Source organism: Electrophorus electricus, chromosome 7, assembly GCF_013358815.1.
Source record: "Electrophorus electricus isolate fEleEle1 chromosome 7, fEleEle1.pri, whole genome shotgun sequence".
Taxonomy (NCBI): Eukaryota; Metazoa; Chordata; class Actinopteri; order Gymnotiformes; family Gymnotidae; genus Electrophorus; species Electrophorus electricus.
The window spans coordinates 6086391-6103472 of NC_049541.1; the positions used below are offsets into that span (position 1 = coordinate 6086391).

Genomic DNA, 17082 nt, shown 5'->3' on the forward strand with positions numbered 1-17082 from the left:
CCTGCATAGTATTTACCACCAGCAAATAATGGAAGTGGCTGATATGGAAAAATCCTACCAATGGCTGGATAAGGCTGGACTAAAAGACAGCATGAATGCACTAATCATAGCAGCACAGGAACAAGCTCTGAATACAAGCGTAATAGAGGCTGGGATTTACCACACCAGGCTGGACCACAGGTGCAGGCTGTGCAAAGACACCCCTGAGGCAATCCAGCACATAACAGCAAGATGCAAGACAGTAGCAGGCAGAGCGTACATGGAACGCCATAAACAAGTGGCAGGCATACACACGTATGGCATACATCTGTGCCGATTCGGGCTGGAAGTTCCGAGGTCAAAGTGGGATAAACCCCTGAAGGTGGTGGAGAATGACCAAGCTAAGATCCTGTGGGACTTCCAGATACAGATAGTGCCATAGTGACCAGATGTAGCAATCCGGAGGGACAGCAACATCAGGAACAAGGAACATGAAAAGATTCAGAAATACCAAGAGCTGAAGGAGCACTAGAAGGTGGAAGGTGACGGCAACAGTGGGTCACTAGGGGCTGTGACCCCCAAATTGGGAGAATGGCTCCAGGAGATCCCAGGAACAACATCAGAGGTCCATCCAGAAGAGTGCAGTTCTGGGAACAGCTAGGATACTACGCAAGATCCTCAAGCTGGTAGATGACTGACGCTTGAAGGGAGGGGGGAAAAAAAAGGCAGACCGACCACCTGGGGGATGACAAGCCAGGAATTTTATATGGAGTGTATAAAATATTAAGCAACTGTAATAGCTAATAATTCAAGTATAATTAAAGAGCTAATGCGCATGAAAAAGAAATCTATTTAAAAAAAGGCATATTAACAGGTACAAATCCTGATATGACTCAAGGATTGCTCTCCGAGTGGTGATATCAGTTGGTGTGTGTACACAGCAGTGAGCTCAGAGCAGTTGTGTTAGCACAACTGTCTTATGCAGGGATACAAAAGCAGCTTATCCACCCAGTAAAATGCTGCATTTATAGCCAACAGCACCAGCATATACAGGAATGCACACACGCACGCACAGAGACTGAGTGAATATCCAATATACAAGCGGGCACCGTCACAAAAGATATACTGCTCCATTCAGCTGCACCTTCTCAATGACCTTACAATGATTTCAACAGCCCATGTGTGGTTTAAAGCACCCATTACCACACTGTAGGGGACTGATCCATTCAAAGAGACAAACTCACCAACACAGAGACGCACAGAGAGAGAGAGAGACACACACACACACACACACATCTGTATGTGTGTCTCAGCAGAGAACAGTGTCTGCCTTCCACACTTGCACTGTTTAGTTTCATCGCAGTGGTCAGACTAACCGGCTTCGCATGGTAGAAATTCTCAAACTCCCCGAAGTGAACGGTGCAGTGAAACAATAAAATACTTCCAAACAGTCAATGGGGACCAGCGGAAGCAAGTGCACGGAGAGAAGCCTCGCTTGCAGAAACGAAGAACAATAACAATGAGGGGGAACAGTGGACCCCTGCCGCAGAACGCAGTTAACACCGTTTGAAGATCTGCGCTGGCAGCATGCAACGAACGACAACACAGCGACGCTCAAAGCATGAGCCCTTTTAGAATATTGGTAAGGCAGCTCGGTATCTAATGTGATCACAAACACTGGCCATGCACCGCCGCAGTTATAACGAACAAACAGGACACAGACAGTCTGAAACGAGGGCTTTGGGCGTGGTTGACGTCAAATACCTCCTCTTCGTCGTTTATGCTGGGCAGACGCCGATACTCCGCAGTGTCCCCCATGCTGAGGTCAAAAGCCGGCTCTCCCTCGGCTTCCCCTGATCACACCAGCGAGCCCCCCCGGCTCTGGGTTACGGCGGGGGTGTCGGGGGAGGGTGCCTGTTCCTCAGAGTGGCGCAGCGGCAGCGGGCACGTGGGCCCGATCAGGTGCCCGCGGGCGTGGGGGGCGGCGCTCACTCATGCCCCAGTGGTCCTGAGCTGCACACCCCTGGACCAACGCTGTACTGGGTGGCGGTTGTGGCGGGGTGGGGTTTGGCGCGGTGGATGGGGCTATTGGCGCTCCCTCTGAGGCCGGGTGCTTGGCAAGCCCTGAGTGGCGGCGGAGCTCAGCAAATTCACCCTGGGAGGCTGCTTCGTAGTAAAGCTCCAAGTCCTGTCCTAGCCTCTTGAAGTGCTCCGTGGTCTCCCTCCCTCCTTCTCTGTCTCTCTCTCCAACACAACTGTGCGTGGTGGTTGGATGGTTGAGTGGCTCTTGTCTCTTTTTTTAATGGATTTCTGATCGCTCAGAGAGAGCTAATCCCTTGTTATTGTTGTCATGCTATTCATCTTCCCAAATCCCTCTCTCCAGCTTTCTTGGGTTTTTTTTTTTTTTTTTTGGGTCCCCCCCTCCCAGCATCTGTGCTGCTGGTATCTGCCACTGTGATAAGTGGTTACCCCCAACGACACGGCTACTGCTGCGTCAACCAGGCTCACCAGTGAGCAGCAGGCAACGTGCTGCTGACCAATCAGAACGGAGTGGGGAGGAGTAACAGAGCATGGAAGCTCTTGTTAATGAGGAGGACTTAATCCAGTCAGAGAGATGGCAATGTGAGAGGCAGAGTGTGTGAAAGACAGAGACACACAGAGAGAGAGAGAGAGAGAGAGAGAGAGAGAGAGAGAGAGAGAGAGAGAGAGAGAGGAGAGACAAAAGACACCAGGGGGGGCATCTGGGAGCTCACAGAGTAGACATCTGGACGAAGGAATAAAGAGAGGGAGAGAGAGGTGTAGGGAGCCCTGAGCAGGCTTAATTAGAGAGAAAGGACAATCTGATGTTTTGCAGTTCTCTTTCTACAGCACAAGTAAACATCATTAGTCCGTCTATTTAAAATCCACCGTGACCTGAGTCTGCATTCATACAAAACGCACACTGGAAAATGTCAGTGGGTTCCACAGGTCCAGCTAAACATTCCTGAATTCAGTGTGAAGCCCACCTGTGCGACATCCCTCCTGACCTCCTGTGAACGCAGACTCGGGTGTAAACACATCACCCAGCGCAGCACACCTGTTACAAGCTAAATGGCATGTAGTCAATCCACTCCCCAGATGCCACGGAGCTCCTAGGTTCCTCCTATTTCCACATCTGCCGTCACAGCATACTACCAGGTCCGCAATTAAGCAAATGCAAAATCCAACCTGCTTTCCTAATGTGCTGTTCTGTCCATAACTCCTCCTCATCTTCTCTGAGCAGATGGCTGAAGAATCAACAGCAGTGGTATTAAATCCCACTTCACTTGTACAGCCCCTCCCCACCTACTGTTAGGGGATACTGTTTTAGGGCCAGATCTCACACACACACCATATATTTACACTGAGGTAGATGCTCTTATCCAGAGGCGAGTTACAGAAGTGATTTTTTTGTCTTCTTGAAAATCATTTAACACTGCTGTAGAGGCATGAGGTTAAGGACAGCTCGTCCCTGCTAGGGTCAGCAAGGAAGTGCATGTTGTTAAGTTCATTATATATTCCTCAGATGAACTCCAATGTCAAATCCAAAGCCTCTGTCAATGAGACCTTGCTGCACAAGTCAGAAACTCAGAACAAAGTCCCCCAAAAGTACAGAAAATGCCCCTTAAATTTAAAACTTGCATGAAAAAAGGCACAGAATCACAGAAGATTTTTGTTGCATACATTCACTTATATGGATAGCTCATAAAATACATTTTTAGTACCTCTGAGGTCACCTTGGTCGTCTGCGGTGGATAGTTTAGTCCACATTATATTACATTTCTTGGGCTGCATCACTGATGCTGAGGTCAGTCTTCCTAGGCTGGATGTCCAGTGACATCAAGAGGGTACAACATTGAGCTTTAACTGATGGGATTTTTAAAAATAAATAAATAAATAAATAAATATGAATGAGAGAGAAACACTCCACAGTGGAAAACGGCGACTATTGAGGTCGTGTTTACAGCCTCTCGTCTGGTGCTGATTTGAGGACAAATGAGTACACAGGATGACACTGCAGCACAGTGGGCGTATGTTTCACCGGGTGACCCCGCCGTGCAGCAATTCGCCAGGCACGGGCACACGTCGAGAGGGAGAAGTGTCGGAGGAAGAGTGTGAGGTGTGGTAGCAGGAATGGCCACAGTGAGAAGGTGAGTGTGGATGGTAGTCACAACCAATTAGGCAGGTTGAACGATTAGAAGACAGGGGTGAGGGCAGAGCATGGGGTAAAGGGCTTCAGAACCACAGCACGAGTGGGTTACATTTACTTCAGAACCACAGCACGAGTGGGTTACATTTCAACAGCGCAGACAAAGAGCCCCTTAATGACTCGCTCAAATCGCATCGGCGGCTGGCGGGCCGCGGGTGGCGTGAGCTGCAGGAGGGAGCCCTATGATATCCCGTACGGCCACTCGCACACCAACACAAACCACAGTGATGGGAAATGGATTTACAACCTGCAGCCTGAGAGCACACTGAAAGAAATATGTCCAGTCCCTTTCTGTCTGATGGGAAAGAGTTTTTTTCCAGGGGTAACATGTAGCCCAGTAAGCAGATTTCCAGAGGCAGCCAGATCAGAGCTGAGCTGTAACTGGTTGTGCTTGGTTGTGGGAGACACACACACACATACACACACACACATACAGAGTGTAAAGAGTAGGGAGGTCCCAAGACAATCAGCCACTCAAGTGTAGGCCTGGAATCTCGCCTAAGTTCCATCCTCTCTGCTTAAAGCCTGGTTTATCCTGGTGACTGCGAGTCTCTGCGATCAGGTTGCACCAGCTTACAGCAGACATGTAGCTGCTCAGTGTATCAGCAGCACTTGAGAGATGAACAGGGGGCGAACAGCAAGCCTTACATTTCACAGGAAGACCACTTACAGACAGCTAAATAGGAGCCTGTCTATAAATCATTAAAACACTGAGGAAAGGAAATCCTGTCAGAGAAGCGGGGCACAATATTGCAGTGATCCTAGAGTTGTTGCACAAGAAAGTTCATATTTAAATATAAGCTATACAAACAACAGACTGAATTAGTTTAAACTAAGTCAATTGAATGTTTTCTGCACAGCAAATACAAAGAAAAAAATAAAACAATTCCAGATCTGAACCCAACATTCACCTAAACAGTATGCTGCCTAACAACCCCCCACCGCACATCACACAAATGTTTTAGGCACTCCACATTCACATACCAGCGGTTCTGCCCACAACAGAGGCGCGCTAGCCATTACCTTCCCTAGTGGCTGCCCCACCCCGCTTGAGGACGCCCGGGTGGATGAGCACCAACAGCAGGCTGGCGTCAAGCCTCAGTTGGGTTGGTGCTCACGTCCTCTTCAGTCCTTACTGTCTATCACACGCCCCCTCGGGCCCTCCTAACGTCCGTACAGAAAGCCACTCCGTCCACTACGGAAGCCATAACTGCGGGACAAGCGGGGAGAGGATACCCAGGCTCTTCTAGCTACACATTTACCACTCGGAACCGTTTCACGAGGGCCGCGTTGGAACCACTCATGGTCAGCATGAGGAAATGAAGATTAGGAAATAGACGATGAGAAAATCATCGCTACACCGCCTTTTAGACACAGATACATGAACACAGTGGTATGGTGAAGTGATTTTACACAAATGTCAAGGTGAGCTAACCCGGCTCTCCGTGTGGGCACCAAGGACAGTTGTCTGGCTAACACCCACGCGGAACACGTGGTGCTTCGTGACATGCAGTGAACCAGTGACGGCACCGCCCACCAGCCCGGCTCAGAGCACAGTCTGAGGAGGAAAGGAATTCAGAAGGATCCAACAACATAGTTAACTGGCCCGCAGTGCCGTGGCATTAGCCAAAGGTTTGCGCGACCAAAAAAGAAACAGTAGTTACATTAATGTGAAACATACTAAAGCAATTATTTTATTATATCCACTGACTGTGGATATTTTAACATATTAAATTGAAATTTAAAGATGTTTATTGTGCAAATTTCTGAATGATGTTTTAAAAAAATCTAAACAATAACATGAACCATTTTTCCCCCAACAACATGAACTATTTTGGGCATGAAGTCACAGTATCAGCACTTAAAAGATACAAGGCTTGAGTCTAATGTTTGACCACATTATGCAGTGTGTAAATGCATTTAACAGAAAAGTAGAGTTAGTAGAGTTTTCCATTAAAGGTAAGGAATGACAGGGAAGGTGAAGTTTGGTTTTGGTTAAAAACGTGTTTTAAAAAAGCAATGGAAACATCTGTCTGAGATGCTATGTTTAGATCATTCAGGGGAATTTTGCCCGAATTTGACTGCACATGTAACTGGAGTCATGATAAACCTGGAAATCGATTTTTTTTTTTAACAGAACCATTTGACAAAAATCACTTACACAAAAATTAGTCACAGAAGAAACAAAACCAGATTTATTAAAAAAAACTAAATGAAAAAAAAAGAAGCATTTCTGTAGAAGGATTCATATGAAAATCAGTTCCATCCACTATCCAAAGGTGAAATGAGGGCACTAACAAACCAGAGCACTCAGCAGGCTTAATCCAGCTTTACCCTGCTGGCTGTTAATATACATTATCTGCTAAAATCCTTCTCCATCTCCAACAACTTCAAACATAATATAACGTGGGGAGGCATCTTCCCCTATAGAAGCATGCCCCATTATCCAGACTTCCCAGAAAGCTTAATGGATACTTTCAAGCAAAGCTAAGGGGGTGTGGGTAAAGAATCCCGGACAAACATAGACACTCTCTGTGTGTGTGTGTGTGTGTGTGTGTGTGTGTGTGTGTGTGTGTGTGTGTGTGTGTGTGTGTGTGTGTGTGTGCGCACGCGCATGTATACACACTAATCTCCTGATCTTGTGGCATCTTTCTAGGAAGCTCCAGGCTGACGCGTGTGCTATGCTGGCACCATGGACTGGGGTTTCTGTGTGTGTGAGATATTGTGTATGAACAGGTGGACTTTAGGCGAGGAGATGAGGCAAGGCGATTATGGATATCCAGTGTGGGGACAAAAGCAGATGGCATGACCCAGGTGTGACTCCAGATCATCCCACTCATCATAATGTAAGGAAGCCAGGAAGTGGTTCCCTTGGGACCAATGAGGAGGCCCCTAGTGAACTATGGCACGGCTTTCCTGCAATTAGGTATAAATGAAACATATCTAGCAGGAGCTTTCTACACACTGCTACAACCACAAAACAAATAAAACTGAGTCTGTGGGAGTGATATAAGCCATCGATCATTCTGTACAGATTTAAACAGAAACTCAGTCTCAGGACACTCACTATGGAGTCCAGGCTTCCAAAAGGAACCGGGGCCAGGCCAATAATTAATGTCCAGTAAGCTTTTGGCTTTGGCTTTTGGCTTTGCTTTTTAAAAAAAATCAACCTCTCATGTAGGCCAACAGGAGAATCTGATAAATTGAATTAGCCATAACAGTTACCTTCCCAATTATGAATTAACATAACAGTTTCGTTTCCAAGATCATTTTAAAATCAGAACTTTAGTAAAAATTAAATATTCACCATTACATATTCAAATGACATCACTACCTATACATATAGTTTTAGAGTAAACTACGCAAGAAGTTTTAGATTCAACGGAGAAACTTGTCCAAATGCCTTACAAGCTGCCATCAAATTTCTCCTTTATTAATACTACTAGAGAATTAAACCTCCATTCATGAGGAAATAACTTATGGATTACATCATTACCTTGGAGAAAACAAGCAAATGGTTCACTGGTCCTATTCAGTAAATTTATATAATCCAAAATTCTGTGTTTGATATATTTTCAATTTACAAAATGAAAAGCAATATAATGAAATGTTTCCTTATTGACCAACAGGCCTGAGGGCTGAACTGAGGTCAGTGGAGAGACTGACACAGCTTCTGCGGAAAAGGAACAAGCCAGCACCATGATCAGCCCTGTTGGGTTGTAAAGGGGAAACTGTCTGGAGTAGTGTTTACATTCTAAAAAAAAAAAGGTCCAGGGTTACCACAACACCCATCTCTGCATTATGTCCTGGGTAGCTGTGCGGGTGCGTGTGTACGCTTCACAGACAGAGTGAAGCGTGAGAGAGGCCACTGCTCATGTTTTCAACCGCTATCTCTTTCGGAGCGGGCCGATAGATCGCGCACGTGTGTGCACTCCATCACGCATGCCTGACCTTCACGCGCACACACACACACACACGCGAGTTGGAAGCGCTGTCGTTCCCCCACGCTCCAGCTTCCCTGTGCTGTTCCATCACCAGAACACAGCTGTCAGGGAGACCAACAGTTCACCGGCATGACGCTTGCACAGTTCAGCCGTTGGCCACAGGGGGCAGCAGAGATAAAGGAAATGTTTTTCACTAGATAAAAGCGCAACATATTTTCATTGTCTTATCTTATACAAAAGGCTTTTTAAAGCACTTTTTTTTTGGTTGTAAAACTAAGGATAATGGAGTATGGGGGGGGTATCAGTAGAGTTTGAATGACAGTGCTAGAACAGACACCCAGAACAGATTGGCAGTGTATATCTAGTGAATAATACCACCTAATGAATCTGTATGGCAATAATCAAAATGACGCATTTACAGATCCCCACTGAATCACAGCAAAGCCAAAAGCTTACTGGACATTAATTATTGGCCTGGCCCCGGTTCCTTTTGGAAGCCTGGACTCCATAGTGAGAGTCCTGAGACTGAGTTTCTGTTTAAATCTGTACAGAATGACCGATGGCTTATATCACTCCCACAGACTCAGTGCAACTTTACATCCCAGTCAGTGAGCACAAGTTGGCGCGCAGTTGCTTATATGCAACAGAAAGGATGATTGCTTTTCTCTCTCCCTCTCTCTCCCCTCAAGAGCACATCTGTAAGAATGAGCCCGACTCACTGATTTATTAAACCATGTTAAAACAGTTACCACACACAATTTAAGAAACATGCTCTCCTGAGGGCTGAAGAGGTGCACATTCTGCCAGCTCCTGGGAACAGACGCGGACAACTATTTTGGGGAGAGAGGGCGGGAGGGGGAGGAGGAGTGTGACAGAGAGGGAAAAGAGGAAACGAGAAGCGCAGCAAGACAAAGGCCCTCTTGAAAATGCCCCAGATGCAGGGATGAAGGGCCAGGGCAAGAGTCATGCACTACAGGATGCGTCAGAGGTGTTCATTTCTCCTTAACGCCAGTCTACAGTGCAGCAATATTCTGAAATATCAAGCTCTTTGGCGCCAATAGGGAGTCTTGCATCTGTAAAATCGCAATCTCATTAAAAAAAATATGACTCGCATTTTCTTGTGAGGCAGCGAGGTTTGCAAGAATAAGGCAGCAGTTTTCACAAATGGATTTTCGACCATGTGGGTGGCCGTCATACGCACATTACGATACATGAGTTAATGAGTGTGCGGGGGTGCGCTCATGGGTGTGTCAGTCCTACGAACAGAGGTGCTCTCTGTAAGAGCCCACCACCTCATCTCTTGGAGCACTCGTAGCCTTGTCCTTCTATAACCCATTTTCTCCTTTTGGGGAAATAGAAATCAGAACATGACATTTGATGAGCGCGTTGAGGGAGGGATAAACGAGGGAGGAAGACGGCCAATCCCTGTATGCAATGTGCATCCGCTTCTTTATTCCCTGGGCAAGAGAGCAATGACTTAAAGCAACCAACCCAGCAAACCCTATATGAGCAGGGGGGTAGGCGGGAGAGTGGCGGATGCCCTCAGCTGACCCCTTATCTCCAGACACATCTAGCAGACGCATTCTGTCCGCCGCCTAGTGACGCGAGTCCCAGGTTGGAACTGCAGTGCGGAATCTGCTCAGCCTTTGCCTGAGAGCTCATAATTAAGGCTCATCCCCGAGCGGAAACCTAGCAGGCAACGCAAACGGCCACGGGCCGGCCGTTAGCCGAGCTGTGAGACAGGCTCGCTGCATGGCAAGCACTGCGAAATGCTCTGGGGGGGGGGGTTGGATGGGGGAATACCACTGCTGACATGTCCTTGGCTATGGGAGCCCAAGACAATGCCAACATGAAAAGGAGAGTTAGGTAGGGCTGAGCGATTTACTGATTTTTTCTATCAAAGTCAAAGTTTTTAATGAATGCAATCAACTTTGATTAAAATCACTTTGATTTTCATTGCACATTATTAACAATGTCGAGATTCTCTAAAAGATTCCTTTAGGGCTAGATGTAGTATCTTTATAACAGAGCTGATTAAATACAGGAAATATTATCAAATGGCATGCTATGATTTAAGACATTATATTTGTCTTCAATTTCAGTTCAATTTTGAAATATTGGACTTTTACTGGAGATGGTGATACTAATGACTAATTTTATTCCTCAAACTAAATCCGTGTTACTACAGTGCATCATTGACAGATTGATCAAACTCAAATCAAGGCCAACTCTTTAAAATGCATTGTAGACAACGCATTACCCCACATCGTTTTGATTTGAAAATGACATCTATTGCTGCTTTGAACCGACACCATTTAATTTAACAAAGCAGCAAAGGACATTGTTTGACAATGGGGACAGCGTCAAGCGTCGAGTCAAAGTCGTAATCCCGCCTTTTCTTTTGAAGCTCGAAATCAAATGCTCGCATCAACTGCTTTTTTGATTTTGATAACAACCATTAACAACTGTACCATTTCAAGCGATTCGTTTCATGTACAAACATGATAGCTTTGTATATTTTTGATACCATGGGGACCGATTCTACACACCTGGATCTTAACATATAGAACAAAATCAAAACTTAAAATGAAGTCGTGAAATATGTGTCACAAACTGAAGTAAAGCAAAGAAAGAAGAATCAGAAGTGTCAGAGAGGGGTTAAAAATGGCTTCCCCAGCCTTCCCGGCTGCATCCTCTTACCTCTATGCAGAGTACACGAGCTAGCAGTCTTGGCCCTCTAGCTTCCTCAGCCACTTGCAATGGCACTCCACAAAAAGCATGCCCAGTCCTATTTCTGACCAAGAGCGCACGCACACACGTGTAAAAATAGCCCCACTTCCCCCAACAGGAACTAAGCCACCCTCCACTTTATGCCACCCTTGTTAAATGTGCTCTGAGCCATGTCCCGCATTCTTATCCCAAGCAGCTCACAAACGCTGAGCCAGCATCAGGTGCCGGTCCCATTCAGGCCCTACCCAGCGTGGCGTTCTGCAGCAGGCAGCCAAACCAGCATATACGCCAAGGAAAGAGTGCGTCAACATGCTCGCCCCTGCAAGCACGCCGTAAACACGCGCTCAAACACGTCACGGCATGTTTAAGCTGGACCGCGGCTCAGCCCTTGCATCTTCAGATAAAAATCTAACCGAGCTGGAAATCCGCCTGCTCTAATTATGGAGCAGGTTAACAGAGAAAGCCAGGAGCGCCGATATGCGCGCAGCCGTTAGCCCCAGTGTTGGATCGTTTCCGTAACGGACACTTCAGAGAACGCTCGCCGCATTTTCATAAGCACACACCTGTTTGTGTTCCCCTACTCTTCTATTGCTCCGGGGACAGACACACACACACACACACACACGAGCACACGCATGCACGCACGTATGCACACACACGCATGCCTGCGCACAACTTAAAAAAAAATAAATAACCACAATCTGCAGACTTTGTTGAGCACTTTGAGAGAAACTCATTATTGTTCAAGGAAACTACAACACTACAGTCTGTGTGTGTTTTATATATCACACACACACACACACACACACACACAATCCTGCATCTGCCATCCAAACCTCACTCCCCACTGGCGTCTACAATACCAGTCAGCACTCACTAGAGAATGGATGGGTTTCATCATGGAATGGGCCTACATAGAAGCAGCCGTGAGTGCCGATGCCACAGACTGCGCCCCAGCCTGCGAAAGGCAGGGGAGGCTTGCAGGGTCGAATAACGGTGCTCCAAGCACTATGGTAATGAGATCTGGACCATTCACCTTCGGTCGGCATTTCAGCTTCCAAACAGTGATACCCCGGGGGCTAGTGATGGATGAGACAATGCAGGAGCTCTGCATGGTATGTGTTTGTTAGGCATACCTGAACGGAAGTGCTCACAAACAAGCACACACACGTGCACACACCCACACACAGGCGCATGCATGTCCTTGTCCAAAGACATAACAGAACAACTCCTACAGAAAATTTGATTTTTTTTTTTCTCTCCCCCTCTTTGAGGCACAGAAATAAAAACAAATCTGAATAATCTATACAACAGATTGTGGTTGTTGAATTTTCAGCATGCAAACGCGTTCATTTAAAACAGGAACCAAGCATGTCCTTACCAGCTGTGCGGCCTGTTTTGAAGGCTGCTGGTGCCTTGAGCGGATGGGCACGAGCGCACGTGTGTGCAGGTGGGGAACGAAGCAAAGTGGAGAATTTACACACGCGCAGGTTCACGGGGTGCCGAGTCCATGGCCTCGGAGGCTGCTCACACCATCATCACGCTGCCTCTGCATGATCCGTGGGTCCCCAAAGCCACAGCACCATCTACACACACACACACACACACACACACACCACACACACCACAACAAAAAGAGATAGAAGAGTGAAACCCCAAAATTATTACATAAATCACCTGATCGTGATTATATGAGCTGACTGTGAAGGTTTTCTTTGACCCCCATTATCTGATGCTTGTCATCACATCAAATATATGGAGATAAAATCGACTGAACACAAGGTCAACTACTTCTTTAATAGTATACATAAAAGGAGCACAATAAAATGCACTTTTCCCTGACCGCAAACGTACATCTCAGCTTTTGGTGGGTTTGCTTCACTGGAGCGTCAAGGCTAATGTAGCCAACAAGCAACGAAAGCATGGACGAATTAACTTCATAGACGACTTAATATTGTTCAAGCTGCAAGCTAAAATGATCATATACTCTATATATCATATCTCTCTGACACTGTCTCAAACCTCAGAGTTAAAGAATCTCAAACAGCTTGCTTATTTAGTTTCTGACAGACAAAATCCAGACATCAGATGCCTGCTTACTTGTGAAGCCTAGTCTTGAAAATAAACTCAAACGTTTTTTTCCATGAATTTACTCAATTCAATTTACTTTTTTCATTAAAACATACAGAAGTGAAGCCTAGCTATGCAATTTGCAATGAAACGATTTTGCTTCCGAATGCATGCACTTATCTTGCCATCCTTTGCCCAATAACCATAATTTAATGAGCAGACGTTTTGGCCATAGTATATTTATTTTGATTTACAGTTTATTTTGGTAACGCAGTTTACTTAGAAATTATTATAAGCATACAAATTTCATTTATTATATTTCCCCCAAGTTCAATGTTCATCATAAGGGTTGTGTGTATTATTATAGCATTTATAGGCATACTGTCAAACAGTAAAATAGTAAAAATATAGTAAAATAAAACGTTAATTACACTTCTTTGACAAAAGGATGTGGTATTGAAGTCTGCCATCCACTTTTCCAGCTACTACAGTGCTTGGTGATCTGTTTCCAACAAGAAATGTGTCCATAGGAGATCTCAGAAGTCTCAGAAAGTTCAATGCCCATTTGATGGTCAAGCACTCCTGTTCAACAGGAGCTAAAACAGACCTGTGCTTTCCCATACCTCTCATAGTAACGCTGCTTCCAGGCTGGCCCCCAAAACGTCTCTGGAGTGTTTCTACACAGTGTCTTCAGGTGTTTACTTGCTTCCTCACACTGATGACTCAATCTACAATAATGAAGCCTAGGTCACTGATCTCTTCCTTTGCTATGGCACATGTCTAAGGACTGATGGACGATGCTGCCTCCTTAATCAATCTCAAGATTTGAGTGGTGTCCAGTGGTTGTCCCAGGTCTCACTGAAGACGAAGCGTCACTCTGCAGCATAAGATTTAGTGCACTACAACGACCTGTACATCAGACTCTGGAAAGTCATCTGGGCCCCCTACAAACCAAAGGCTATAACCTAGATGTGAAGGGGCCCGTAAAGGGTCCTAAATACAATCTCAGTTCTTTTGCTCTTTGAGTCAGAAGAACCTGCTAGAATCCCTTACACCAAATCAAGGAACATGATGTACTCTGCCTTACGAAGGAGCTATACAAGACCATCAATGTATGGCATAGGGTAGAGGTCAAACATAGAATGTAGATTGTCTATGCAAAATCTGATAGTACCATCTTTCTTATTCACCAACACAACTTGTCTACACCTTTAATTTGTGGATGACTCAATAACTTTGATTAGTTACTAAGTATATTGTCCAGTTCCAAGATTTTGAAGGCAGTAAATCAACCACTCAGGAATGGTCTTTTGTCACACAGGAGCATCAACAGTGATACTGAAGTCATGCAGGAATATTCAGGCCTCTTCTGGAAAAGGTCTGTGTTAAGTAGCCCCTTCAGTTGCTGCTACTGTTGCTGCACTGGTAGTAGATAGGCAATTGACTGCCTGTGATCTGTTGATGGTAAGAAAATACTGCGCTGATAGTTCCTCTTACTCCCCTATAGCTTGAATAAACAACCAAGCCTTTCTGGCTCCCCAGGCGCTGGTTTAGGCTTACACCTCTCTGGCATGCAGATTTTATAGGTCACCTTCTCAGTCCAAATGCCATTTGGCCAAGAGCTTTTGGTCACTAGTTGTTAGCAAAAACAGCACTTGCTAGCCAAAAACCAAAGCAACCAAAGTGGAATTCTCTCTGGAATTCTACTCATATGAGGATTTCTCCCTTCTGTGCTTTCCTCGTGTTCTCATGGGGCAACTTTTATCATCTGCTCCGGATGTTCCCTCTTCTGGATTACATGGTGAACTACACATTGTTCTTCACATTATTCTGCTCTCCTAGCAGACCCATCCACAGTGTCTTCAGTAAGTGAAGTGGCCTTCTTGCGTGCCATCTATACAAGGACTCAAATGGAGAAAAGCCAGTGGAAGCTTGAGGCACTTCCCTGTATGCAAATAGAAGATATGGCAGCTACTGGCCCCATGCCTTTCCTGCTTGAGCAATGAAGCTGTGAAGAATGATCTTCAACTCTCAAGTAATGTGTTTCTTTGGAGGTGATATAGGGTGGTCTTTATGCACTTAATATGGAGCAGCTAACAGACTTGTTTGAGGAAGTTAGCACTTTGGGCAATGATTATTTCTCTTGGTATCCAACTCTATAAAACAGCTGAATAAGGCTTTTGGCAATCTATGCAGCCTTGACATTTCTAAGGGGGGAAAGTTTCTGGATACTTGGTGGCACAATAACTGATAAGTCTCTGATATTAAATCCTACAAGAGGTCCTGGGTTAACACAAGATGATGATATAAATAATGGGCTAAAGCAACTATTAAGAAAAGATTTGACCAGAGAGTGACAAAAACCTTATCAGTCTATGACTGGGAAGGACTCAGCCAGATACTTTTCTGTTCTTGGAATTTTGTTATTCTACTGTATTGTTGTAAGTTATTACAAGATTGTTTTTTTTTGTTTTTGTTTTTTTAAGAGTTTTATCATTATTTTTATAGTATTTTAACAGTATTTATAGTACATTTTGATGTGGTTTCAAAGAACATGAGGTGCTGTGAAACAGAAGCACAGAAATAATATTACTCCATTTTTCTGACAATAAAATCACAAATCACTCAGAGATACAATTATCCTTATTTCTTAACAATTGCTGACACAGAAAAGGTACTTAAATTCAACAAACAAAATAAATGAACGAACCAGGGACATTGTTAGGGGTGGGCCTGATACCAGCTCCGAATGTTCTTCTTATTTTATATATACATATATTTATATTTATTTATTTATTTATTTATTTTACACATCTGAGGTGCATTAAAACAGAGAACTTTAGCACTTTAAAAGTTGTGCTATAAAATCGGCTAGGCCCGTACCCCTCCATCAGAGCGCCACGCCACTGTCTTTCCCTTTACGCCCAGCCTGCACGCTTGCCTTAGACCCAAGAGTGAGGCATGTCAGGCACCTGAGCTGAGCTCATTTGAAAACAGTGCGATTAAAAAGTATAAATATAGTACAAGAATGTGCTGATAAAACACATGCTGCAGTTCACCTTTATTTAAAGCCTACAACAAGTCAAAAAAAGAATACCCAAATGTAAAATTAAAAAATTTAAAGCCACCTACCCAATGAATATTTGAGTCCAGCCCTAGATTAGTGAATACATCTAGATAAATATGACTGTCTTGGACAATGTTATATTTGGATTACTTCATCAGAATGTGTCACTCAGTTTGAGTAATCTAATGTAATACGTTGCCTTTTAAGGGTATGTATTAAGTCATCTGCAGCAAAATGCATTTTAAAAGTAAATACATTTGTTCTGCAACGCCAACCAGTGTTCAGCAGTCAAAAGTTGCATTGTGTGCAGTGTTGTAGTTAAAGAATTTTCAAAATCGTGTCTGTTGTTATTGTGCCTGAATAACTACTGCAAGATCATATGTAATAGACATATGTTCACTTTAAGGATGAACAATAGGCTATATTGTTTGATGAGTTAGCATATCATAAGTTCACCATTAGATTTGTTGGTTTAGCAATGGTATAATATATACCATTAGAATATATACCATATATAACTATTTACCAGTTTGCTCCTTAGAACAAAACCAGAAAATAAAGGACATTTGTGTGCAGTATTAAAAAACAGAAGAAAATCTGAAAAAAAAAAAAAAACTGCTTCTATAGGCTATAGCAGCAAGTATTGACCACCCCTCACACTTCAGCAATAGCAAGAACCCGGCTCTCTTAAACCTCAATGGAACAGAACCTGAATGGAAAGGTACCTGAAGGTGACTTCAGAAACCGTCAGGACAGTCTCCTCAAAAGAGTTCCAGATGTGCTTAGTGCCAAGTGAGGCCACACTAAACACTGATTTTTGCCTGTAGAAGCCATTTTGTTCTCAAAATTGTGTATTTTTAAATGTTGTGTACATATTTCCTGTATTTTCTGTTTGTATCTTACTAAAGAGACTGAGAAATAATTATATATGGTCATTAACTGTTGCTAAAACCACAAATCTAAATGGTGGCCTAAGACTTTTTCACAGCAGTGTATATTACACAAACCCTCAAACAAATCACAAATGCCGTCACATAAAATTCCTGAGCTCAGGCATTCTAGAT

General features: G+C 44.4%; 1 protein-coding gene across 2 annotated transcripts in view; it reads right to left on the bottom strand.

Moving 5' to 3' along the window:
- Window positions 1–17082, bottom strand: part of tnk2b (tyrosine kinase, non-receptor, 2b) — a 47750-nt gene that overhangs the window by 23992 nt on the left and 6676 nt on the right. Inside the window, exon 2 of one of the 2 annotated variants that reach the window (XM_035527832.1) lies at window positions 12263–12467. Coding sequence is in view for 1 of the 2 variants with exons in the window: in XM_035527831.1 (XP_035383724.1) it covers window positions 1744–1797 (54 nt within the window). In the remaining variant the exon portion in view is untranslated. Of the gene's footprint in view, window positions 1–1743; window positions 1842–12262; window positions 12468–17082 lie in introns of those variants that run through there. The other variant, XM_035527831.1, reaches the window with a different exon arrangement.